This window comes from Phaethon lepturus, unplaced genomic scaffold (genome assembly GCF_000687285.1).
Source record: "Phaethon lepturus isolate BGI_N335 unplaced genomic scaffold, ASM68728v1 scaffold52736, whole genome shotgun sequence".
NCBI classification, from domain to species: Eukaryota; Metazoa; Chordata; class Aves; order Phaethontiformes; family Phaethontidae; genus Phaethon; species Phaethon lepturus.
This window is the reverse complement of record NW_010546529.1, coordinates 27048-54605: the sequence shown is the minus strand read 5'-3', so window position 1 is coordinate 54605 and position 27558 is coordinate 27048. Positions and strand designations below refer to the sequence as shown.

Sequence of the window (27558 nt, the reverse complement as noted above, 5' to 3'; positions counted from 1 at the left end):
AAGCTTTACAGAGAACAAAGACAGACTATTCTGCTGCTATAGAAGTTAACGTTCACCAAAATAAACCATCTGCTGGAATAGCTCCCAGGCACTACATGCAAGATTTGTCTTCCATTATTACTGATGCACAAGAGCTATTGGTATGTTTGCATGGAGCAAAATAGTCCTGACATACATACAATAAAAACCTCATTCTGTTTAAGTGCTGTTTCAAATGATGGAGCTTCGCCCAGCATTTGGCTTACAGCTGGCCAGGGCTGCAGTCTCTGGCTCACCGGTTACGCACCCTTTGAAGCATTACAGCCCAACAGGTGAAGGGCCGGCTGGACAGTGAACGGTGGAGCAGCATTCCTTCCTTCTGACTGCTGCTCATTCCATACCCTTGACTGTAAATGCCTGCTTGGCTAATGATGCACATCAGTGTAACAACTTGCATGTCTGGATTCACCCCATCTAGGCCTGTAATGTATTTCTAGCCGCCCGCTCACACCAGCTCTTATGCTCATATTTGGTCAAAGCACACAGGGAAAAAAAAAGGGATTCTGTGAAACAAAGAGAAACATGCCCTCATTTCCCCATCACTAACACCCAGAGCCCCTCTGTCAGCCCTACACTGTCACACAGATACCAGGATGAGCAAGGGGGAAGATCAGTGCACAGTCAGTATCACAGAGGTAATTTGGAAGCAGATCTCATGTGGACAGCTGCTGGCAGGTAGAGATCTGCCCTCTCTGTGGCATCAGTGCTACGGCTGGGCCAGATTGGAGTTGGTGACTTTGCTGAGCCTAAAGGAGTGCTAGAGAAAGCAGAGATGTGCACAGATGCCAACGACTCGACACAGGAGCAGAGTCAGTCAAGCTTTGCTGGAGGAAGATGCACGACTTTGGTCTAGTTTTTAACACTTGGGGTGAGCAGAAAAGAAGGTTGCTAGGCTTCCTTTTTTTTTTAAAGCAGCAGGTTTTCTGTCAAGAGTTTTTAATATATTTATTTGAAAACAAAGTTTTGTGAAAGAGTACACTAAATAGCATATATCTGTTCTTCAGCCATAAAACACGGACTATCAGCTTTAGCTCAGCACAGATTGGGGCTGCATGCACTGAACAGCAGATCTTGATAGGAAGGTCTTCATGTCTGTCTTTCTGATATCAAGCATAGTGTCTTCTTTAGAGGACATGATCCTGGAAGAGGGGGAGAGAGAAACCAGAAAAGCAAACGTATTTAACTAAGGCTTCTTGTGGTTGGCCCCACACACTCACCCAAGCCTGCCACTGACGCAACATTTATAGTTTTCAGCAAGGAGTTTGTTTTCCTGCCCATCCACCAATTCAAGTGCATAATGTTTGCTCTTGGAGCACTGGAACATGCCAGTCCATATTTGGAAATAAAGCAACTGGGTTTCTGCCTCTTAGTGAGAACTTGCACATCAGTTCAGGCACTTAAACCAAGGAACCTGAGAACCACACCATTCGTTGCCTGGAACAGATCTACAAGTATCGTTATGTCAGGCTCAGAGAGCACCACAGAGCCCGTAACTGGAGTGTCTTTAAATTCTGCTAAGAACTGCTGGAAAGACAAGACAACCCCAGAAAGCAGAGTAGGAGTTGTCTTTCGACCAATCCTGCCACACTGAGGTCAAGTAGATGACAGCTTTGTAACATAAACCACTTGCCCCTCTGGGACCATCTTTCATGAGCTGATTCTTCCCAGCTCAGCTGTTGCCTGTGACCTCATGCACTGCTCTAACCCTGCTCAGCGGGGCTCTACTCAAGAGTAGCCAAGCCTGCGAGATTAAAGACCAGATCCAGTATGACAAGGTCAGGCCTGATCCGGAAGAGTGGACTTTTATTGCTGCCACACTCTTCACATCGGGACAGAGCATGTTTCTGAATCTAGCACAGAGGCCATCGAAGAGCTAAAACAAGCGTGCTGGGTGCTGGTAACTCCTTCAGTTGATCCAAGGAGGTTTTTCCTTCATTGAGATTAATAAAGGTGACTGCACACTACACTGTACCTCAGGTCTTAATCATCAATGTACTCAAAGGGCTCTGGTGGTTCAGGTTCCTGCTCTTCTTCCTCAATCTTCGGACCGTGAGCTGCCACAGGTTCAACCAGCTCCTCCATATCCTCACTGGTGTCCTTCAGAATGATGATGCCTCCGATGGAAAGCTGCAAGACAAGTGCAGTAAGCATTAACAGCTGCTTGCCTCTGCCTTGTGGCAGACTGTTTGTGGCCACAGTGTTCATCCTTAATGGGTTTCAGAGAGCAAAGCATCTGACACTCACCCAGATCCCTGCCTGGTAAGGGGATGGAACAGACAGAGCCTGTCCAGGCTACTTTTTGTATTTCCACTAAGTCTCAGTTCAATAGAAAAATGGCATCTGGATTCACAGCTTTACCCCAGTCGCAGGCTGGGGCTTTCCACATGAAAACTAATTAAACCATAATTGCTTTATAAGGCTCATCTTTTCAGGGCAACAAAGCTTAGTGAAGCCTCTCTGTGTAGCCGCCTCCCAGGAGGCTATCCGAAACAGAGACTAATCTGATCACCAGCTTCCACGAACGGAGGAATCTTATTAGCAGAACCTCGTAAAAACAAAGGGGAATTAATTACAAAGATCACAACCAAACATCCTGGCAGGCTGAAGCAAATCTGTGCGTCCCCAGGACTGAAACACAAGGTGTGAAGAGACAGTGCTGTGTCATACCTGGCTGGGATCAGGGCTTTGACCACAGCAGGATTCCAGGCTATAAACAGCATTTCAAAGAGGCCTTTTACTCTGGCATTCCCCAAAGCAGAGCAAAGGTCCAGAACAGCTCCGTTTCGAGAACCTCCTTGGTTCCACACCCTAATCCCAGCAAAAAACTGCACTGTTCTGTTCTCTGCAAAACCTGTTTATGGGGGTTTAAGGCAGGAAACTGCACTCCCCTCACCAAGGACTCAGCTTCTTTTGAAACTGAAGCAAACTGCTACATACGTCCACATTTCAGCTGCATGAGTGAACACTTACTGGACCACATAGCAGATTTCCCAATCCAAACACCAGTTTGGTCCCCTCCTCTTTTAAAGGGTAGAAACTAAAAAATCCTTCCACAGCTTTGCTAAATGAGACGTTTCAAAAGGGGACAAATGCACAGAGAATTCCAATGTGCTGATGGAGTTCCAGGAAATCCATTTATTAAAAACATGACTATTTTCCTGGAAAAAATATTACTTCTTCTGAACACCATTTTCCCATGCATAATCCTGCAAAAGGGGGAAGTCAAGGGTGTTTTCTTGAACAAAAATAAAGGCCAGAAGAATTTGACTCAGGAGACTTAGAGGTCAAGAGCAAGCTTATTAACTTTGCAATATACTTGAGCATTTCACAGAAAAGTTAGTTACCTCCTGAGCTTAATGCTGAAAGATTTTTTCATTCTCCATTTGACAATCACATGCTAAGTCTTCTCTATGTTAACAGCAGATGAAGGCACTTTTCTAAGGTCAGATGTAACTGAATAGGAAATGTTTAATGAAAAAAAAAAATCCCTCCATTTAGGTATAAATCCCACCGCAGCATAATAAAGCTCCAGCACAAGCCCTAATGTATTTCACTGCTTTGACAATGAGCCTGTACAACTTCTTAGCCCACTGTAAAGATCGTGGCTCAGTCTTTATGTCCCCAGCAATGTCATTAATACACAGAGTATGTCTGATTTGTTTCCATGTTGCAGTGTTTGACATTATGTAGAAGAAGAAAGAAAAATAAAGCAGCATTAGCATGGTGAAAAGGTTTGCAGCAGCTCTGGCTTTCCTCCAACTAGAACTGCATATGATCTTTTGGAGAGAGGGACATTAAAAAGCAAATATGACAACAGTGAAGTTGCAAATCTCTTTAACACATTACAGTGATGTTTGAGCAGCATTCTCCTGTACACACAGAACTTCTGGGTCCTCATGCACAAGCCCAGCAGTGGGAACGCTCTGTCAAACACATGGACTAGGAAGGTGACACTCACTGGTTTGAAAGGCTGGTATCGGCAGCTCTCTGTCATAGTGAGAACTTTGAGCTGAGCAGGCATAACTCTGGCTGGGTTGTCCAGAAGCTGGAAGTTGGGTTCAGGCTCTTTTTTCTTTTCTTTTTCATCCTTCTTTTCAGTCTCATCCTGTGGAGGAGGAGGGAGAACATCAACATGATTTTAACAGTAATCTCTAACTCTTTCACAGTTCAGGAGGGTAAGGTACAACCAGGGAGCAATTCTTCTGCTGAGGAACAAGCTAACACATATCTATCAGCTGGCACAGGCATTGCCAACATGGATCTAAGTGTTCTCATCAAGGCAATGTCTCACTCTCAACTGTAGGTGAAAGTTCAACGAGAGGCAGTACTGGAACTGTTTACCTCTGGCTTCCCTTTCTAATACTTTTTCTGTAAACTCACTCACCGCTTTTTGTTCACAACTGAAGATTCTTTGATATCGTTACTGAGCATATGAAAATTGCCAAAAGCTGTCCTTGTACTTCCGCAGCTATAAAGCTGTCACAGACATTTCACACTACTGGTAGTGACAGCAGCTCAACCAAAACGACTCGACCTCAGATGCTCCCTAGGGAATTGCAGTTAAGCCTGCCTTTACAGATGACTCAGAAACTAGAAGCAAAAGCTCAGAAGAGAAAAACACAGCATCCTTTACATACTTAAGAACATAGATCATGCTCTCCCTCTTGCTCAGGAACATCTGAATTGCAAACAAAAAAGATTGCAGAAAAGATGGAAACAAACAATAGGAAATGATCAGCAACACCACTGAAGGCATGGCACGTCCTGTAACAGCCGACAGGACTTTCTCTGGCATGGTGACTGCTCGTTGCTGTGCAGATCTCTTGGAAGCTTTGGATTACTAGTCATATAACAGGCATAAGAGAAAAACAGGAAAGCAATTATACCTCTAAAACACTAGGACAATGGCAAAACATTAAAACACAGCAGGTGGCAGCAAGCTCCCTTTTTACTATCCTGGTTTCTCTGCTCGATTCAGCCAAGAAAACTCTTCAGACATCTGGAGTGTACACACACACAGACACGACACATGAATCTCTTCTGATATATTGCTTCCTCTCAACACCTGCACTTCACTGTAGGTTGTAGCAATTTTAGAAGAAACATGCATCTGTTCAGCATGTTTTGCTTAGTATATAGAGTTCTAAGAATAATTCAAAGAAAAGGCAATGTTTGGTGACAAGGAAACTTTGATAAAGGAGCAAAAAGACAAAACCCAGAGATTCTACCTTATACACAGGAGATAATTCATTTTCTGGGCCAACTGGTTAAAGTTCAGTGCCTACAACATGGCCACACTTAGGTAGGTCTAGGAAGGTTATTTCACACATACAGCTTTGACCTTACACCACACTTCCTTCACCTATCATTTGTATGTTTCTTTTTAAAATTAAAGAGGCCAAAAATTCCCTGACCATGCTGCTTTTCTCACATGGATGTTAAAAATTGAATCAGAAGGTTTCTACTGAACTTGTCAGCATAACACATTTTCAGCTTACAGTTGTTCTTGGCATATTTGCATCCGTTAGCAGAGCACGAAAGGAAGGGTCTTTTGTCAGGGTACAGTAAGAATTTCAGCTGCCATATGTTTTCCAAATTACAGCAACCACCAAGAATCTATTATACAGCCATATCTCTATCCCTCAGCTTGCTCCAGGATGACAACATTATTCATAGATGAGGATGACAAGTTCCAGTGTCAGGTCTATGAGCTGAAAGTAATGATCAGAGGACCAAAGCAATCACCATAACTACTGAGCAGCATATGGATCCTGTGCTCAGGGCTCAGCTGGTTGCGAGATGGGTATGGATAGATGTTTGGCATTTGGATAGATGGGCAAAGCACATAAGAGATTGCTGCCAAAAAGGTGAACACTTCAGAATAGGGGGTTAAGGATATGCAAAACCAGGAAGTTTAAACTCTTCAGTGCTCTCAACTGCATGAGACACCACCAAGTGACTGCTACAATATTGAGTTCTTTTTAAAAGGTCAGAGGTACCAAGGACATGAAATTATTATGACTTTTTCCACATTAATAAGAAAAGTACACAGATAAGAGATTAAAGTCTCTTGGTCTAGAAACAGCAGGCAATAAAATAAAGCACAAAAGGGTCACGTAGTTAAAGACACAAATTTGTCAAAACAAGCTTCTGCCTTTAAGGAAGTCAGTTATTTAACAGCATTGAGGAAGATTTATTTCGCAGAAATAATGGATTCACAAATAATACTACCTCTTGCTTTTAACAGTGTGCATACATGCACTGAGTAAAGATGCTAACCAGAGTATGCAGAACACTGCAACGTGTGTTAATACTTTGCTCAGAACTAACACAGGTGGCAGTAGGGACAGCATTATGTAGGTGCCAGCTTTCATGATATACCTTCCACATTTATAAGGGCGTGAAGACATTTAAGTTTCAATGTTTGCACCCACCACTTCCATCTTCTCCTCTTCCTTCTTCTCTTTCTCCTTCTCCTTTTCCTTCTTCTTGGCTTTTGCAGTGATGGACAGCACAGCAGTGGAAACCTGGATATGTCAACAGAGGAGGCATTCAGCATGGCTGCAACACTGTACGCTGTGCTTCAGTTCCCCAGGCAGGGGAACAGAGGGAAATCAGTGTTAGGTCAGTTCTCAGTGCAGGTGTCAATAAGAGCAATTCCACTTCCTACCCACTGCTCTGTTTAAGAGACAAATACACCACCGTCAAAACAAATAAATGGCACAGATGGGACAGAAGAATGCCCTGAATATGCAGGACAGCAAACTTCGTAATTGAGAGATTAACATCTGGGTCTCTATATGAGAGATTGGTTTGTTTATTTTTAACAGAGCAACAAATGGAATTCTTGTTACAGGAAACCTGTTGCCAGAGTCTCCAAGGTAAAGAAACATGTATACAGATACTCCTTAGAATTACCTAAAGCTGTTCCACTGTCCTAATCAGACAGCTGTGTTTCTTATTGATGTAAAAAAGCGGATATTCTCCTCCCTCTGGAGAAGACTTCAGGAGGCTTTGGCACTCCTGAGCCAGAAAGTACCCAGAAGCAACACTTGAATACAAAAATTCAGCATGTCTCCCTTCCAGTAAGCACATCTCACTATTCATATTAACTGTCCCTGTAAGGCAGCAACTTGCTCAGAGGGACAGGGAACAACTGCATTTGTCACACTCCTGGTGAGACTTTCTAGGCTACATGTGGGCTCATGGCTTGTTTTAATTTTGGCCAGGGAAGTTGAAAAGAGGAAAGATTTGTCCAATTCCCATCTTATTGCAAAGGCGAGAGAGCAGCTGCCTTTCATCAGAGTTCATTTCTGGGTTCCTCGGTGGCTCAGAAATCTGTCCTCTACAGCATTCAATTCTGGTAAAATGTTTTACAGTTTTCGCACAACGTCATTCATCAGCATGGCATGCCTGAGGTCTCCACTGCTGCAATTGCTCCCTAAGGGCTGCTCTGCCTGCTGCTGTGGCCTGCTCAATGGCTTTTACCATCTTATGCCAGGAGACAAATTGTTTTTACTATTGTCCCGCTTGTCATCCCATAGGTCTCATCTCTTCCTTTTCAATACCTAGGTATTCTCAGTTCCACACGGGCAATCCATGGGCCTGACAGCTATTATTCTAGCACATGGTCCCACTGCCCTGAGACCAGGTACACTTCTGTCCTTCCGTATGGGACTATTTGAGAAGCATCTCACCTAATATTCTCAACGTTTGTACTGCAGTAGCACTTTGGATCCCAAGGCACGGACAAGGACCCTGCTGTGCTAGGTGCTGCACAAAGGTGATATACGTGCATGCAAATCAGTAGGGCATGGAAAGCAGTTTTATTAATCAATGCTTCTGCTTGACCACTGGAAACAAGGGAGGTTCCAGAAACTCAGTAGCACAGCACTTGTATGCCATGACCAGCTACAGTCCCAGACACAGCAGGAAAAAATAGCTAGAATTCTCTTTCAGAGACAATAGCGCCTGCCAATTTTTCTTCTGCTCTTTAGATTCCCGGTTAGTGCCACCAAAGTCAATGTTTATACTAGGAGGGAGAAGGGGTTAGTCTTTACAACGCAGAAAGCTAGCCCAAATACCTTTTCTTTCTCCTTTTCCTTTGGTACCTCAAGAGGCGGGGGGTAGGCAAATGTGGACGGCTTACAGTTGGACTTGTACTGGACTTTTGGCATCTAAGACAAACAGTTAAAAGAATTGTTAGAGAGAAGAAAAGCAGGGGGGAACAAACCACAGCAGAGTAATTACTTTAGCTTCATTTTCCTTCCAGCAGAGACAAATGCAGATCCTCTAAAGAATACAAGCTTCCCTTTCTCCCCCTCCGGAAGCTAAGAAACTGTTATCAGTGGCAACAGTTCAACTAGAACAATGTTATTTAATTATTTTATAATTCGACTCTGGCAAGCTCTCCTAGCCTTCTCCATACAGTCCACGCTATTCACACCATGCTTTGTTTTCATTGCTTAAAAGCTTTTGTGGTTTTGATGTTGCTGTGCCTGCTCGCATTAACACAAAATTGGTTTAATCTAAGTGAAGATCTGGTCTGTCAAGGCACGCTAGGGCAAACCAAGCACTGCCTGACATTCACCTCTTGCAAAGGACCGTACATTTTGGGGGTGGGTTACCAATGTCACATATTCTCTTACTCTTGTCTACTTAAGCAAGGGCAGAAAGCATCTTTTGACAGCCAATCCAAATTCTTAAACTGAATTAATTCCTGCAGTATCTCAACTCTCTTCCTTTATGACACACCACGGAGCAACAAAAGAACAGGGACTGCTCTGAGGAGGCAAGGTGGGTGTGGTGCAGCCCATAACATACATCCAGCTTGTAGCTGGCTTTAGTATTCAAGCCAAGTTATAAAACATAACCTCACCTATGGCTGTTTAGGCTCCCTGGAAACTCTAAGAGATGGGGAGAGGGAGTCAAGATGGCAGTACAGCCAAGCAGCCAAGAAGGTGCTGAGCCTATCCCCACTGAGGAGCACAGAGACAAGCAGCAATGCGACCTCTGTGAAGTATTCAGGATGGGGCGGGGGGAGGCATTTTCATGCAAACCTCTCTCTTCAAACAGAGCAAGAATATTGAGCTGTTTGTAGATTGATGCTCAACCTGAGACAGGTGGAAAAGAGCAAGCTAGAGCCATAAAGTTTTATAACAAGCTGGCTCAATCCCACAGAAGGACTCCGAGAGCAGCCCAGCCCTATGCATACTCTGTGCATCATAGAGTAAGCCTGCAGCAATGACAGGAGAGGACTGCACACCCTTGTGCTGCCACATTCAGAAGCTTTATTGTGGAAGCTACTACCCAAGTTCTTCCGCACAGGAGACCCAGCATGGTACAGAACTTGCAGGGGCCACAACTGACCAGCTGAAAGAACAGATGTACAAGAAAAGTGCAGTACCCAGGACTGCTTGGTTTAATATTCACTCCCCAAGGAATCCAAACAAATCCTGCTTTCCCACTGCAAGCTTTCCTAGGGGAAAGTATCACATAATTTATTTGGGAGGGCAGGGGGCACCACACTTTAAAAAAAAAAGAATAACCTTGACCTTCTGGAGTGATAATGGGGTGGTCTCTGCCCACATGTACTACACTAGAGTTCCTTTCTTTGTAAGCTACTCTGAAGTAAAGCTGCCAAAGTCTGCTCTTTTCTTGTCCCTACTCTCACCACCAGCTCTGCAATTTAAGCCTGCTTTTCAGACTTTTTTCAGTTAGTGCCTTTTCTGGCACAAACAAGGTGGAAACATGCAAAGAAAACCAACAAATCCGTGCACATCCCTCCCAGACCATTTGAGTGCTCTTCAAAGCAGCTATCAGCACCTCTTCTCTCTGCTCATTACATACCTTAAGATCCTTGTTAAGGCCAATGACACAGGTTGGGGTGAAAGCCAGCGACAAGAAGTGTGACAGGGGGAACCAGAACCAGAACTGGGTGAAGACCAGAACCCCCACCACAGAAGGCATGTGAGTATGTCCTGTCCTCGACTGCAGTGAAATAGTTACATTATGGCCCCCTGTAAGGAATCATAAATGAAGTTAATGAATGCATTCCTGGGTACTCCACAAAGACACCTGAGCAATTCACCTCTAAAACAGCTCTTGTGAAGGGGCTACAAGGCGCAAGCCAGGCCAAAACGCTCTCAGCTTTCTGCTCTGGAACACACCTCCCTCCTTCACTGTGATCTCAGCTTACACGGTAAAACAGGCGGACAGCGTAACAACCAAACTGCTCTACCTGCTAGATATTGCCCAAACACAATGAATACAGCCCTTCCACGCTCATTTTGCTGGGATACAAGTTAAACAAAAGTACAATGCAGAAGGCAGGGAGAGGGGGAGAAAAAGGCAAACATTTGCCATAAGCAGTTTTAAAAGATAGCATAGATGATCCACATGACAAGACTCACAAGGGAAATAGTGCACATGAAGCAGTGCATACAGAAACTTTTCTTTCTGTGGCTGCCTCCCTGAACTGTCCGTTATTCAGAAGAAATATGCCTAGGTTTTTATCCTACACCATCTCAGGAGAAAAAAATGCAAACAGCAGCAACTTCAGAAGCTGCTTCTAGAGGTTATCAATCTAAGCAGCAAAGAGACAAGCTCCTTGCACTCTTTTGCAGCAAAATTACATCGCTGCCAGACAACCAAGTCTTAGCTTTGTACTTGCAAAGCAGAGGCCAAAACAACTCCATATGTTGATGTAGCGCAGAAACATCCAGCTCAAAACCAAATTGAAAGACTGGGCTTGCAGACAGAGTAAGAAAGTGTTAATCTGATATTCAGTCTTCTGATGAACACAGTGAATTGAGTTGAAGAGGGCACCAGGCAAGTCCAGGTGCAGAGACGTTAACTTTGTTAAAATACAAACACCCACTCATTGCAAACTCAGGGCGCTTTGTAGCTGAAAATCCCAAACAGGAGTAATTCCCCTGCCTCGCACAAAGAGCCACCTCGATAGGGCCAGGCAGCAATGGAGCTGTCTGAGTTTTACAGACAAGCAAAATTAATTTCTGCTGCCAAAACTAATCAAAGCCCTGAATGAAGCAGTAATCTCATCTTAGGTATCTGTCAGCATTAGTCCCAGGAGAAGCAGTGGAAGATGGAGGATTTTGATGTCCTCATGTAGGATACTCTGCATACATACTATCTCTTTGCTTTTCCTTCTGTGGTAGCAATAGATCTCCTGCTGTTTGACTAGAAAACTCCTTCCAGCCACCTCTTTGAAGAAAGGCAATGATAACGGTCTCGTCTTGCTCTGCTTCTCATTATTTTCCCCGATACCAATCTCTTGCCGTTATACTTGAATTTGCCACAGCATTAAGGAGGGACTGCCTGAGGTCTTGTGCTATCCTTAAACATGTCAATCACTGCACACTCAAACTTCCGGTCTTCTCCCCCATCTTTAGTTTGAACTTTTCTTCACTGCATCACTGTACAAGGGCCAGGTCAGTATATGCAGATATTCTGGATCAAGCAGCCCGGTGAATGGTGCACAAGCAGCTTAACTAGTCTTATCAAACTCTTGGACTTTAATTTTCAGAATGTATTTAACCTTTAGAATTGTATTATCCAATCTCTGGAATTTCCTGGATGAGTAACAGATTTCATACTCAAAAGATGCTGCCATGCTACTTCTTTCTGCTTTTTTACACCCACACACAGCCCGCCCTTGCTCCCCCGGTTTTGCAGGGAGCAGGAAAGGTGGGGAGACACAATATTGCACAACTGTGATTTATTTTCATGATTAAGTAGCAGCCCTGACAGCCTGGAAGGGAACCCATTCCAGATCTTTGGCTGGATGGATGAAAGCTGTGACAGGACGCCTGGGGGAAAAAAAAAGTTCAAAAAACACACAAGAAAAATTTTCAGGGCTCCTTGGGTAGTACTATAAGGTCCGACTCCCAGAATTCACAGTACCACTGTGACAAGGTTTGCTGGAATTAAAGAGGCTGTTCTAACGGCTATGAGAATTTCCTGGCTCAGGTTTAATGTCAGTTAACAAGAGGGGGAGTGCAGCAAGCAGACACCAATGATTCATACACTTTGAGGAACTCACTCTTTACACAGTCATGGTGGCACTTGGTAACAGTCTGGCAGCGTAGAACAGGACAACACACCAGCACAATAGTCATTAGATAAAGACGCTTTGTGGACCTTGGAAATTAGTTTCCAACCCTGGCCCAGGCAGCATCCTATTTTCAAACAGTATCGTACTGTTTCTTTCTCTACCAGCAAAGACTTATAATCTGCCTCATCTATGTAGTGAATGAAGACAACCTGAACTGTTGGCAGCAACACAGAAAAGTCAAAATCTCACAGGACAAGCCATCAAAACCCCAGCAGAGTTGGTTTCACCATATGCCAGTGACCTGATTCACATGGGCAGTGAACACAAGGTAGCTCTAATGGACAAAAACATCAGCACAGGATAATGGCTTTTTTCCTAACTACCAGAGAGTTAGAGCCAACTTTACATGAAAAGCCCACGAACAGGGACAGGCAGGAGAAAGTTGGGAAACAGTAGCACCAAATTCAACACATGGGAGAGCAGACCTTATGCATCAAAGCTTAATTTTTGTACCAAAGTGTTTTAACATCCAAAATATAGCACATCATGCAAGATGCATATTTGGGGAGACAGCAATGAGGAGATAGGCAAGCCTTTCCTCTGTAATTTGGATGACACTTTCTTTTTCATCACTCATTGCAAATGTCTCCAAACTGTGGAGAATGCAATACATTCACCATCAGGCTGTCAACAGCTTCTTTGGCTTCAGTCTGCACTGCCCAGTGCTACACTCTGTCTCCAACGCACTGCACTGCTGACCCCACCCAAACCTTTCCTAAATATCAAGAAAAGGATTTTCCAGATATACTACACAGATATTTGAGTAGTGACTGCCACTCCTCCTTTTTTCTCACTGATTGAGAAATGTGGCATTAGGAACTAGGGAAGATACCTAGAGCCCAGAGGGCAAAATAGTTTTCAAGCAGATAAAATGCTGACCTCTAATTAGATCAGTAGCTCACATTTACAAACACATAGTCCAGAAAATAAAGCATATTGATTTTGCAAAGATCAGAGAGTCATCAGCCTGGAACAAGAGAGCATGTTAGTATGTGAAAGGGAGCATTATAAAAGTTCAGAGATTTTTGGGGGAAAAAAATTCCCTAAGTTTAAATTTAGAGTGTCTACATTTTTCTTGTTTTATTAAAGAAGTAAAAATGTAGCTGCTGGGGCTTAATAATTAGACAATGACCAAATTTTTTACTTTAACTTCAGTGCTCCTAAAGTACCCTGCTCCCTGCTCCTTCCATGAAACCACCAGTCTAATGAATGCCTCATTGTCAGAGCGAAAAAAACCCTCACCTCCAAGTGCATCATTTCCCAGTTACGCACTGGAAATCTTACACTTTTAATCAAAGCCTGTCATCAGAAAACAATTATACTTTTCTCCCCCCACCCCCCCGCCCCAACCAACCAACCACCACAAAGCCAACCAACAAAAAAAACCCAAACTCAGTTGCCCCAACTGTGGCAGATGACACGAAGAACCTTTTCTTCCTGGTAGTGATAATTAAATTCTATAGCTCATTGTTTCAGATAAGTACTCGTAGTTGTATGGGAGAGATAAAAAGAATTTATTCTTTTGAGAGGCTCTAATGAAAGTGGCAATAGGTTAAGAAAGGGTAGTTCACAGCCTTCCCCCAGCCGCTCAGCAAGAAATAAAGAGGTTAAAGTTGGCACAAATTCACATGTAGTTTATTAAAATTGGATGCTTCTGGTTTCCAAGTTATTATACAATACATGAGTGACACAGGAAGCAAATAAGGTTCTAGCTGGATTTTTATGATTTAATCTTAAAGGTCAGAATTCGAAGCTGTACTGCTAAGAGAAAAATCTGAGCCAGCTGGGCTCTGGCTTCCCAGCAACACCATTTGAGTATGGGAATGACCAAAATTGTTCTAACACTGTTGTGCAAAGAATATTGCTCAGTCTGAGATCCAGGAGGGGTACCTGGGAGGCAAGAAAGATGGCTCTTGCGGCTTTCTTCTTTGAGTAGCCCCAGACAGCGCACAGAGCAGCCTGACTGCCCCATGCCCACCAGGAAGAGAGCTTTTTAAGCATGGTTCCACGCAGATAGGTGCAGGGAGCCCTAAGTTTTTCTCACTGCATCACAAAGCTTGGAGGTGTAGTAATTTCATACAGACACTGTGTAAACACAGTGCGTGGTGCTGTGCTTAAGCCACGCCACAGAGACAAATACATGAGACTCCTTTGTTTATGTGACTTCAGAACTAACCTTGATCTCAAGAGTACAGGGAAAACCACCTTGTTTCTATCTGCCACGGGGAATAAGGAGGTGCACAGCAAGAGACACCAGATGGAAGAAACTGTGTTTGGAAACTTGGAAACGGGGTGCCATCGACACACACAGCACTGTACAAGTCTTAACTCCAGCAGAAGGAAAAATTCAAAACAAAACATTGTCTGTCCTCTTTGCTTACAGAAACCTTCCTTAACAGGCCCTGCAGTTCAGCCCTTGTGAAATGCTAATGCCTTCAGAGAAGCCCTGGCTCAACATTTAGCCGTTAAACACTCCTGAAATGATGTTTCCTCTGCCGGAAAAAGGTAGCGGTCTGTGAAACTAACTGGGTCTTCTGAAGTAACACGGATGCAGTTAACTATGCTTTCCTCTTTGTGCAACACCTCTCTTAATAATCAGGAAAGAGGCAAAATCTAGTTATTAAAAACATATTTAATACATTTTTTTAAACTGGTTATGTCAAGTTTTAACAGAAAAAACAAAGTATGAGGACTGGATACCACAAGGTTTCCACATTTCTGGAGCAGGTGCTTACTTAGAAAAATAAAGCAGCAACCTACCACACTATAAATCAACATTCAAGGTGACAAAACAGACTTAGCGCAAAAAGTTCATATTCGTCCAGACTTTTGGACACAAATTCTGCCCCAATGACTGGGTTGAGTCTCTCCTAACAGAAGCACACTGATACAAGCTGAAACTACAAAACAGGATTACTTCTTCAATTAGCTAAAATGACTTCAAATTTCAGATTTCTTGTTACTATTACACAATAGGCATAAAGCCAGCACTTCATCTCCCAAATGAAATTTGCTATTACAGCTACTGTAGCCAAACAAGTTTAAGAAATTTTGACTGCTTTAAATGTTTGGGGAATTACCTGCATCCAAAATGCCTTGTGCCAAGATTGCTCCGAACTTTGCCATAACATCATCGTGCTTGTCATTGATCACTTTGGAATAGAGCTGTCTGAACTGGCTGACCTGGATTAAAAAAAACAAAAACAAAAAGGAAAAAAGGAAAAAAGAGAGGTATTATACAACTGACTGCATGAGTCAAACATTCTGTCTTTAGTGGAAGCATCCTGGATTTCTGCATCCTAGGACAACATTTGTCATTTCAACAGCTTCAGTCACTGGTGTTACAAGTCATCCCACTAATAATTAATTACAGAGGTTTTCCCCACTTGAAGATACCCATATAGCGATTTTAAAATAGTCAGGGTAGGCATGCAGTTCCAAACTACATTTTGCAGGCCTTACAGGAATAGCCTGAGAATCTCTGGAGTGTCACTAGAATAAAAGACCAACTGAAGAGTTTGTAGCAAGAACTACTTTATGTTTTTAGGTGCATGACACTGCACGTTATTAAGTTTCCTCCAATTACTACTGCTGAAAACCTCAAACCTACTCCCCTTTCTTGTACAATATTTCTACTGTATTGATAATGCTCCTATGGTGTGTCATCAGCAGATTTTGCTACTGTACTCCTACCTTTTAAGTGAAAAATCATTAATGAAAATATTTAATAAATAACAGTTTATACCATGGTATGTTCACCACAATATCTTAAGCACACGTAAGGGAAATTGCTAAACCTTTACTTATATTATCGTCATTGCTTCAAACAGCTTAATCTTTCACTGGTTCACTAAGTGTTGAAGAGATAGAACAGTATCACATCCAGCAATATCTAAGGCTTTATCACAAAAGTCTTTTAATATATACAGTGAAGCAACAATACAGCTTAAGTAATTTTTATAGCTGAAAAAGCAGACCATGAAATCCCGATCTGCATCCCAGTCAAAACTTGTGAAGCTGCATCCCACCCACAGCACATCTGGAAGAATCTTCCGTACCTTTTCCCTAAATTAATTTTAATGCAGGTATCCGTGTGACATTTTATTTTCATTTTTACTGTTTTCATACTAAGCCTTCACTTGAATGCTCAGAAGCAAAGGAGGTCTTTTTGAAAAGACTCCTTCCAAGATGTCTTGAACAAGCTTCTCCCCACTACCAGTCCCTTTGTTGCTGGTATTCCAAGTCCTCTTCCTACACCTGCAGCCACAGATGAGAGGACAACTTCTAGCTCAAGGCAGTAAGGCCAGACACAGCCACCAGACACAGAGCAGTTAGTAGTATTGCAAACACAGTTCAAGTTTCCAAGTCTAAAACCCCAATACCAGACAACGCCCTAGCCGCTTTTCACATCCAAAGAGTGTGTGCCTCTCCGGGGACACCAGTGATATTTGCTCAGTGATAAGCGTCTGAAGAAAGGTCCTACCTTTCAGCTGTGAAACACACTTAGTGTCTGCTGTAGGCAGAGGCCAAGCTTCAACACCACCACTAGAAATGTACATTTGCACAGCCTCTGATGCTCCCAGAGCCTAAGTGTACCAGTGAAGGAGGCTTCAACACTGACTATGACACTCAGGAGGTCCTTCTGGCTGATAACAGCACCCAGTACCCCATGCATGCAGGACACCACAAGCTCCAGAGCTGTGCTAAGGGTGGGCAGCACTGAGCACCAGGAGCAGCCCTCAGGCATCACTCCTAGCACATGTGGCCTGTCTTGGGGTGCCCTGGGGAATCTCAAAGCACTTACAGAAAGAGTTTTCGTACCCGTAAAAAAAAAACCCCAACCATTCATACAACTGAGTGAGTGACATGAGAACAGTGCTGGGAATAACATTTTGTTAAACTGGGATTCATCAAGGTAAAAAAAAAAAAAAGATCAAAACAGAACCAAGAGCTGACTGAGGGGATAAATCAAACTGCAGGGTTTCTCAGCAAACACGAGACCAGATTCCCCAGTAAAAGCACATCAGAGCCATGAGGTAATCCTGCAGCCAAGGTAATGCTAGCAATAAATTTCACCACATTTCACATGTGAATTTTTGACCAGAGGCAGTAAGAAGTTGAGACTCTACCTTTAAGAGATTATGTCCAATGTCTGGGATGGAAAGAAGACAGAAGTTGCCGCTCCAACCCAGGAACATTATAGCCAAGAGCCACAAGGCTGCTTGGCAGCCCTATACACATAGTGAACCCTTCAGATTAAGATCTCATGCTTTCTGCAAAATGATTCTCAATGCACATTAACTCATCACACCACTTAAAACACAGGTGCCCTAACGGAACGGGCACTCTCCAGTCAACACCTTTCCTGCCTTTGTTCTTTCAGCCACTAACACAGCTGTAATACTTGCCACCTCAACTCCTTCGGCGCTGATGGCATCTAACCTGGTGAGATCCAAACCAGTCTGTGACAGCGAAAGGCACTGACATTCACACAAGTAAATCATGACCTGCTAAACATGACTGCATTAAAATTACTTTATTTGTTTCACACAAATGGATAGTGCACCAGAGCAGCCAGACACTTTTAAACAGGAGCAGCGAAGCTAAACAAAGCAACACTTCTTGGGTAGAGCAGGGGGCATTTATTAAAACTGACAGGGGAAAAAACACCAGTTATTTCCATTTTTCAGTCTAAGCAAGTCTGACAATTTGTGTGCTAATATTAGTTCTCTGTTCACCAATTCCCCTTTGCATTAAAAAGTTTTTAGTTACTAGTCCCTGTCCCCAAAAGGAGGTGACTTAAATTTCCTTTCATTTATTAAAGCTAAGAAAAAAGAGCAATGTGCATTTTCAGGGCAGCCACACAAGACAGATGTGTGGCAGAGAGACACTGCACACACACTACAGGGTTTATGCTGGATATACTGACCAAATGCTGCTGTTGCTTCACTCCATTTATGCTTTTTCACGCTCTCCCAATTTTTATTTATAAAAGCTTACACTGAGGTTTACACATTTAATATAAATAGTTTGTTTCTTATGCCTGACCTCTTCTACACTGGAAAAATACCTTAGTTTGCATTTGCAACCTGGAACGGAGCCTCATGCAGTATCAAGGGCAACCACATGCAGACTAGGTGAACCAAAGCCTTCAGGTATTATTTGGGACAGACACAGAGAGACACAGAAGCAACATGTAAAACTATTCCTCTGGCTGAACTGAGCAGTAGGATTGCAGTGCCTCTGTTTAGAACATATCATTCCCATGACTCTGGGCTCAGCTTCTGGGTTTGGAATATTTATTAAAACAGACAGATGTTACAAAGCTCGTTTGGTGGACTGTAATCTGGAATTTATACCGTAATCAAATCTTCAGAGAACGAAACCCTGGGTGAAGCTAGAAGACATTCAGCAGAACTGCTAATGTTCACTCTGGCGTCTGAAGTCTGACGGAGCAGCACCTCGGAACAGAGGGCAGAAACACCTTGCTCGGGAAAGGCGAGGCAGGGCTAGCAGGGCAAGTCATCCACCTCTCCTGGTCATGGCATGCTGCCCCTGTGAGCACCCTTCCTCTAATATGCCTTTGCCAGCTCCTATTCACATGTACAGAGCAGACGAAGAAAACACTCGGGCAAAAAGCCCACCAGGAGCCCACCAGCTGTGGCACAGGGACATCGTGTAGAGCAGTGAGCTAACTGGGAGACAGGCAACTGCAAGGGACCAAGGGACAGAAACATGGCTGCTAAACCTCAGTGGATCAATTGCCACCTCTCCAGGCAACACAGACAGGTTACAGCTGGGAATCAGCTCAGAGCAGGTGTTCAATGACCAAGCACTGAACAGCTACAATAAGAAATAGTCCTTATACCCTCTACTTCTAAAAATACAAAATATGTAGTGCCATATCATGAGCGTTCTGCTTTCAGATAAAATTCTGCATGCCTGTGCATTGTGAGCCGTAGACCACTGCCAACCCTGGAAAATCTGTTGAGCAAGTGTGCCCTTTCCAAAGTTTTACTTTAGTATCAGTGGAAGCAAAATTGTTCTATGAAAGGGTGGGAGACTACCCCTCCTGGCCTTAGGGACAAGGCAAACCCAGATCGAAGGACTGCCTCAACACTCAAATGCACGGGAGGCCTGCACGCTTATTCAGGCTGTTCCTATAAAGCAAATGCTTCACAGGAATGGGATTTTTGACTGCATCAGGTCCCAGCTGAAAACCTTCCTTGCTGCTGGGGAAAGCCTGCTTTGGTGGCTCTAGCTGTAGCGATTCAGGAATGAATCATCTTCACATGGAGTCATTGCTCTATCTCTTTGGAGAAAGCAAGGTACAGACAAAAACTCAGTTCAGCATTCTGCCTTCACTGTTGGGGAACTCACCTCCTGCAGAATGGAGCAAGAAGTCAACAGACAGTAATTTCTTAAGCTGTTGAAGAAAAATCTGCCAGAGTTTGTCTAGTAGAGCCCTTTAATGTGCTAATATTTTTTCTTCAAACCACAGCAACAAGCGCATCCCGAACTACTGACTAGGTTTATTTATTATGCTATGAAACCCGCAAGCTCTTGTTTCTCCCTTGAAATTTTCAAGCACTTTAAAAATTCTACAGCATTTGGAAATGCTATCAAGAAATTTATTTGGGTGACTTCCAGGAGGAACACTAAAATGTAGGCAGTGATTCATTTCATCTTTACTAACAATACACACACACCATTCTGATAATTAGTGCTGGCCAAAACGACATGCCACTGATTTCAAATGAAGCCAAATGCACAACCTTGGAAACACGGAGGAAACAACATAGGCTTTAAGACATGAGAATGATACAGCCCCATTTCCTAACACAAACCCGAGGTGCGGTCATTTATTAGGTTGTTTACCACTTCGCCATCTCTGGAAGTGTTCAAAAAACGTGTGGATGTGGCACTTCAGGACATGGTTTAGGGGACATGGTGGCAGTGGATTAATGGTTGGACTTGATGATCTTGAAGGTCCTTTCCAACCTTAGTGATTCTGTGATTCTCCCTCCACCAATCAACATTCGTGCACATGAAGCTCATGAGACTGTTAAGAATAAGACTTAATAAACAGTTAACTACGGAAAACAGTGGCAGGTGATGTGCATGATGCTTTTTGCAAATGCAAGGTCTTAAGAACAAGAGTATTTAGGAATCTGTTTTTAATAAAACAGGTTTTAAACTGTTTGCATCTTCTATCTTCTTCAAAAGTTGAAGTTATTCTGTGTATGCTTGTTCTCTTGAAAGGGCATACAGTATGCAGAAGTATCTAACAGTAACAGGCTTACATGAAGGAATGTGAAGATGCTACTAGAACATAGCAAAAATCATTCTTGCATCCTTGCAAAACCTAGCATTTCATCTAAATGGGGGGGGAGGGTTTCTTTACAACATCTTAAAGATAATAGGCCAACATGATCAAAGGAAGATTAGGAAAAGCCTTGACCTTGATTATTATCCTCTCATTTTGCCAAGATAACTATCCTAACACAAAAACAGGAAAAAGTAAATTCAATTCAAGTTGTTAGGCATGTAGTTTGTCTCCAAAATTGCTGTCTTAATTGCCCTGCAGGTCACAAATGCATAATGAAATTGTCATTGATTTCTGTTACAATGATCTCATCACATCTATAATTTAGGATTCCATTTCACAAAATAAACTTGTTATTGTTCCATATCCTGCACTAATATGGTTCTTAAATGTATCAACAGAGGTCAGGAAAAATCATGCTGGCTGCACACGGAGGAATTGCGTTTCAGGTCTGAAGAAGCCAAATCAGCTTTACATAACATTTGCTACCCCTTTTGGCAGCTAAGCAACTTGCAAGTTCAAGGGACCTCCATATAATGACAGTTCTTTATTTAAACACTTTATTTAAATTTAAACTCTTAAATTATTTGTTTAAATAAAGAGTGAGCACAACAAAGAGGAAGACGAATACAAAGGAAAGAGGGCAAAGATGATTCAAAGGCATAGATCTACATTCTCTCATAACAAAAATGGTTTCTTTTAAACCAAAATACTTTGATTCTTAAACCTCTGTTTATTGCTGGCATTTCAGCATTGCAACACTCAGTTCTCCAAACTCTGAAGTTATTTTATTCCTGAAAAATCTAAATCTCTTCAAAGGAGATTGTTTGCTACTATCTTCATCCCAAATTGTCACCAGAGAATTTAAAGTCGTTCTAACCCGAAGCTCAAAACCGAGAAGTTTACAACAACAAAAAATAATCCCAGAACAGACAAAACTGAAAAGTAATGACAGGAAGCTGGTCAGACTGCACGTCATAATCTTTATTAAAATCACCATCTCGCACATGCAAAGCATCACGAAGTATTTAGCAGAAGTGAGATGATGATACGTAAAATTTAGTTGCTCTGTAACCCCATCAAGACCACACATACAGCTTGTGGGAAATGAAATCCATCATGCTCCTCTTACTAGCTGCTCATCCAGCAAGGCAAATACTCACATACATCAGGTTAGACACTGGCACACAGTGCACCAGTGTGCCCCTTAGGAATCTAATCAGATCAAAATATGTCACTGTAATCCAAAAATGGCCAGTTTTCTGAACTCCATCCTTTCACATCAGAGTAAAATAATTTTTCTTCAGACTGGCAGAGAGCTCCAAAAAAGTTTCCCATGGATAATAAATAACTTAATTGGCAGCATATTCCTCAAAATATTCCTTTTACTTTTGAGCAAGAAGCTATGATGGTTATAACTAACTTCTGGGGTGTTCAAAACAAGTAAAATTTCTATATTATGTGTTTAGTTCCTAAATTAACAGAATATTTCAGGGATTATTTATTATAATCTATAGTTTGGGGGGAGTGTTTTTAAAATCTGCAGTGCTTCTATGACTGGGTAATTAATTGCCTTCTGTAGCTATATTATGTAATACTACACAAATTTTGGCTCAAACAAGGCTCTGACATAAAGCTTTTCCAGTTCCTCTCCCCATTTTTAAACAAGCCACTGAACCCCAGACTATACACCTCACCCCGTATTTGCTAGCCAACTATTTCAATCACCCATTTAATAAGCCTAGGTATTGCACATACCGCTGAAGTCAAGGTTATCAGCCTCTTTGGGAAAGAGAGATCTGACTTACTAGACCCCTCAATCTGTATTTTTGCTAGCTGTTTTCCTGCCTGCACTTTTCTTTAGGACACAGAGACTCTTTCACCTATCATCTCAAGAAGACTGAAACTCCAATAGACAGACTCAGACAGTAATCAACAGTCTTGGATGTCTGATTCAGAGCAGTCTGCAATTCCCATCCCAAGAGGATTAGGGTGCTTTGCAAACTAAAATGGATTTATTCTCATAACGTCCTTTCGTAGAAGACAGTATTATCCTTATTTCTTTCATGTGGGAAATTGCGGCACAGGGGATCTATACAATTTGTTATACAATCTATACTAACTCCAATGTTAGAGGAATGTAGAATAATTAAACCTGATCTATATTGAGGGCTGGCATTCCAAGTACCTGACCAAGGAAGAGACAATAAAAACAAGCAGTTTCTTTCCATAGAAAGATAATTAGACTTTATATTACAGAGACTTTGTATATTGAAAGATGAGGGGATCCAACAGAACTCTAGTGTTCCCCACTGGTTTATTCAGTTGAACTACAATTCTGATAGTATGAACAACGCTCCCAGATTCTGCTCAGTGAAAACTAACTGGGGTGGTTTGTTTTTTTTTTTTTTTAATTTTTTTTTTTTTTTAAGTTTTCTTTTCTTTTTTTTTTTTTTTCTTTAAATAATTCAAAGGAACAAACTGTCTGCCAGCAAATCTTCATGTTCCATGACTTGGAAATACCCAAACACCTGTATTTGTAGATTTCCTTTGCTGACTTTCCCAAGTAAGATTTTCCACTGGACAAAGAGGTTTTTTTCTTTCTCTCCATCCAAATGCAGTAAAAAGTGGCTGTTTTTATCACAGCTCAATTTTTAAAATGACATCAATAAAAGCAACTCATGTGACAGATGAGTAGCAAAGTACCAGCTACTGCTCTGCCTCAGCACTCACCAGAGCAGATGAAATGTGGAACCTCAGAGCTTCTGTTAATGCAGACTTTTAGTCTGTACAAATGTTTGCATATCATCACCTGTCATACATTCACAGGGCAATCTATTTTTAAAAGCTAAACACAGCACATGCAATCCTTTTTGCCTTCTGACCAGAAAGAAAAACTCCATTAGAAAAATAAGTATTTGCTATAAAGCTACTAAGGCAGTTCTGACAGCAGAAACTGTTTCCCCTGAAAAGTGTAAGACTACAAGAGAAGCAGCTACAAAAGAAACACAGTTGTAACCGGACTTTGCTGCAGGGTGACCACATCCAAAACTAAGTTTACTATCATCAAAACCAGCTTCTTTACTAAATAACGGTGTTCACATAAATCATGAACATATAGGTCTCAGTGCATGTTAGTGGAAGACAGTCACTTTCATAGCATTCACAGAACCACAGAATCACTAAGGTTGGAAAAGACCTTTAAGATCATCAAGTCCAACCATCAAACCAACATTCATTACAAGATGCTTTTAGACCTTTTAAGAAAGAGCATGTATTCTTGTAACACCCAGAGTAAAAATGCTGTCTTCCATCAGGCGTGTTTCCATCAGCATGCATCGCTCCCCCATTCAAAAGTGCATGCTGTGATCCCTGCAGGAGCTTCCTGCTGTGCTTCAGCTCTGGCTCTTTACAAGGCACGTACACTCTCTTGCTGATGCTTATGTGCAGTGCCAAGCACTAAAGATTTGGCATCCAAGACCATTTTTCCACCTAACAAACCAGTATGTAAGGTATGGCACGTTACCTTTGGGCAGGTAATCTCAGTCTGCTGGATCATGATAAGGGCAGATGCAATAAGAGCTCCTTGACGTACATAGTTCACAGGATCATTTGTCATTGGCTCGAGCAAATTAATTGCTTCCTAAAAAAAACACCCAAGAAATAAGCAGTCACAAAGTTAATACTATTATTTTTAGTATCCCAGGATTCAGTATTCTAATGGAAGGTTATCAGATTGATGCTATCAGATATACTTTTTAATATATTTTGCCTGTCCTTGGTAAATGAAGCAGAAATCTGTATTTCTGTGGATTTTAATCTAAAAACAGGGAAGAAAAAACCACACAAAAAACAAGTGATGGATGGAACAAGATCTACTTGCAGATATAGGGCAGCAGATAAAGAACAGTTGTAAGCAACAGATTCATTCATAACATTAGAACTACTGACATGCCTTAAATAGTACGCATAAATTATTCGTACACTTGCTTTACCATTCTTCTCAACAAAATACATCGGTGTTACCTTCATTTTCTGTGTAAGGTACAAATGAACCAGAGATATCAAACAACATGTTGGAGGTAAGAAAAGGAGATGGTAAAACAATCCAGGTCCCAAATTCTTGGCCTTACACTTTATTATTAGAACCTGAAACATTTAGCATCACACAAAAGCATTTATTTCAAGCCTACATAAAGTGGGGCTGCCTCTGAGCACCCATATAGTAAATCTAGGTTTTTAAAACATTTCAAAATGCTCTATTGCTTCTTCAAATTCAGTACCTTCCCAGCTAAGTGCAACAGCAACACGATCCACAATGACCTATCAATAATCATTCCTTTCAATACCATTGATTATGAAAAGCCGTAAGAGAGTCTATTGTAATAAATGCTGCTTAGATGTACCCAAGACCAGCATGGGCAATTTGCAATTTGCAGGTACCTCAGGCTAAATAATCTCTTCTAGGCACATTTTTTAATCTCCATTTACAGTTCTGCCACTTTGCAAGCCATAACTTAACTATACGTAGAATTATTAGAGACACAAATTAATTTCTAACCATACAAGGTCCTCAGCGCACATTACACAAGACAACTGAACTCATTTAAATTCACTGCTATGAAAATGAGATCCCTCTCCTTCCTCAACTTCCCTTCAGCTATCCAGCCCCCTGCCCCGCCTTTCCCTGTGCTAGCTGTAGCCCTTGTATCACCTCTCAGTGAGTTTTTCCAGCTCGATAATTCAGCAGAGAACTGTTCCCTTTTTTGTTCTGGTTATCTGGGTCAGTTTTCTGTAAGTTTGTGTCTGAATCAGCTCATTAGGGAGCTGGACATGAGACAGAGCAAAAGGTGGCAGTAGGGATCAAGACCACTCATTTCAACAGCAGCAAGTTGTTAGTAGGCTCAGTGAGCCTTCAGCAACCACGCTCTTCAGATCTAAGCAGAATAAACTTAAGAAAGCAGTTTGTACAGCCATGGTCTGCACAGATGAATTTGGTCCGTGTCAACATAGGGACTTTCTAAAAGCACTCTGAAATGGCATGTGAAGCAAGCTGTTAGATACTCTTCGGAACAGGAGGGATAACAGTTAGACAGACATCCACCATAACAAGCTCAAAGAGCTCTTCTAATCTATTATGTGATCTTCTGATTACAGCAGTCAGACGGAATCACTTGGCAGTCTCTCGTACGGAGCTCTCTCCTGTCCGTACTTAAACTGAGGACACGAGCAAATGCAGTTGAGTGCATGAATCTCCCAGCACAGACCCCTCTCAGTGTTACTTCTGTCAGGGTCAGGCTTTTAAAAACAAGCTGATTTTATACAAAACACTATTTCTGAGAACCTCTTCTATAACATATCATGTCTTTGCTTAGACTGCTTCTGCCAGTTGAGCTATCTTGGAGGCTGTGCTGCTCCACCTGAAGGTGACTCACTCGTTCTTTGGCACACATTCAATACCATGTATGGAACATCCGCTATGACAAAAAGCTGAACTTTCTGATCTCCAAAGTTGAATATATTTGGGCCTTCAAAACCTACTAATATAAGCTCTGGAAGACATGTCTGCATGTAATCAGATGGCTTAGGTCTTTATCACACAATGTATCTGGAAATAAAAGACTCCTCTGTGCGACTAAAAGCATTTCCACTTAAATCAACTTGTCAGATGCAGCAGCTTAAAAATAATTAGCTCCTTGATTCCACCTTCCACTTGAGAATAAAGCAACCTGGATAAAAATAGGACTTTCAGCTTGCTTTCAAGTCTGCGTGCTTTGGATACTAAAGACGGCAGGCAGTGCACATCAGGCTCCGTGCATTTCACAACACAAGTGACATGCTGGGGAGTGCTCTCTTGCAAGAGCCACGGACCAAATGTTTAATACTAGCTGAGGAGGGGTTAATACAGATAAGCGTAAGATTTATCAAAGACTTGGAAGCATGAAGTGTTACTTCCACATGGACAGTCTGTGCACCTGTTTTGAAACTGTGATTCAGTACCAGTACGGATTATACACATATGTGGGTGAAGTAGAGGAAGCTTATCCCCAAGTTTACTTGCTGCTTGTCCCCATGAGCACTCACTTCACACAGAAGAAGTGGGAATCCTTCTACTCTAAAAGGTTCCTGCTCTCATCTGTGAGAATTATCCTTCACTGACACCTATAAAGTGAGAATAAAATGTACTGGATGTGAATTACACACCTGAAACTACAATTTCATTAAATTTCATTGCACTTGGCTTTACTACATGGATCTTCCATGAACTGTGTATCACAGGAAAGAAGGAGCTAGAAGTTATGCAAAACACCTGCTGTTTTCCTGTCACTGGCACCCCCTTGCTCCCCCTAAAGCAATCTGTAAGAGAACTCCAAGGGCAAAGGAATATTGATTTTGGAGTACTGAACATGTATTTAAAATTCAGTGGCAACTTGACAAGTAAGAAAACTCTAAGAAAAGTTTTGAGGACAAAATTCCAAAAATGTAGCAATAATGTATAAAAACATTCTTCTACTTCATCTATTCTGTACAAGCAGGAAAAATCTCTATGCCCAGGACAGTTCAAGAATTTAAAGAAGTACTGCTCTACTCCAGGTGGCTAGCAGTGTACATGTGTGAGAAATCTCATCTCTGTGTGTGATGTTTCCACACAAATGTCTCTGTGACAGGAGAGAGCAGAAACACTCTCGGCAACGGATGCTTCTGGTGCTCACCTTGTTTCCAGTGCCTGCACAGCAGATACCCAAAGCCATGGCAGCCCCATAACGCACATGGGGATTGTAGCTCTCTGACAGCAAAGAAACCACGCTCGGACACTGCTCGGGAGTCCTAAAGAAAGGCAAAAAAGGAATGTTATAGTTGTTCTTCAAAACATGGAGACTTTGCTCTGTTCATACTGGAAAATTCAAAATTGTCCTTCCACACTGCATGATTTGCATTTCTCAAAACGTAACCAGAGGGGTGGAACAAATGTACTAGGAGGAAAACAGGAAAGTGCACAAATGAATAAACTTCCCTGTCACTGCAGATATCACACATTGCTCCCACTACTAAAGTCTTC

The 27558-nt window shown here is 42.1% G+C and overlaps 1 protein-coding gene across 1 annotated transcript; it reads right to left on the bottom strand.

The window, feature by feature from the left end:
• Positions 1-958: 958 nt before the first annotated feature.
• On the bottom strand, positions 959-27339 carry LOC104622507 (26S proteasome non-ATPase regulatory subunit 1-like). Its single transcript, XM_010289318.1, has 9 exons — positions 27212-27339; positions 24025-24141; positions 15253-15355; positions 9889-10058; positions 8124-8216; positions 6474-6566; positions 3998-4144; positions 2012-2166; positions 959-1178 (listed from the first exon to the last, which is right to left on the bottom strand). The coding sequence occupies exons 1-8, from the start codon at positions 27248-27250 to the stop codon at positions 2020-2022; spliced, it is 909 nt and encodes a 302-aa protein (XP_010287620.1). The 5' UTR covers positions 27251-27339; the 3' UTR covers positions 959-1178; positions 2012-2019.
• Between the last annotated feature and the right edge of the window lie 219 nt (positions 27340-27558).

Excerpts from the sequence above, each read along its gene's own strand:
- LOC104622507 (XM_010289318.1), bottom strand. The coding sequence starts at position 27,250 with ATGGCTTTGGGTATCTGCTGTGCAGGCACTGGAAACAAG. Across the intron at positions 6,567-8,123 it reads AGGAAAAGGAGAAAGAAAAG|GTTTCCACTGCTGTGCTGTC; the intron begins GTATTTGGGCTA and ends TGACATATCCAG. Across the intron at positions 2,167-3,997 it reads GATACCAGCCTTTCAAACCA|CTTTCCATCGGAGGCATCAT; the intron begins GTGAGTGTCACC and ends CTTGTCTTGCAG.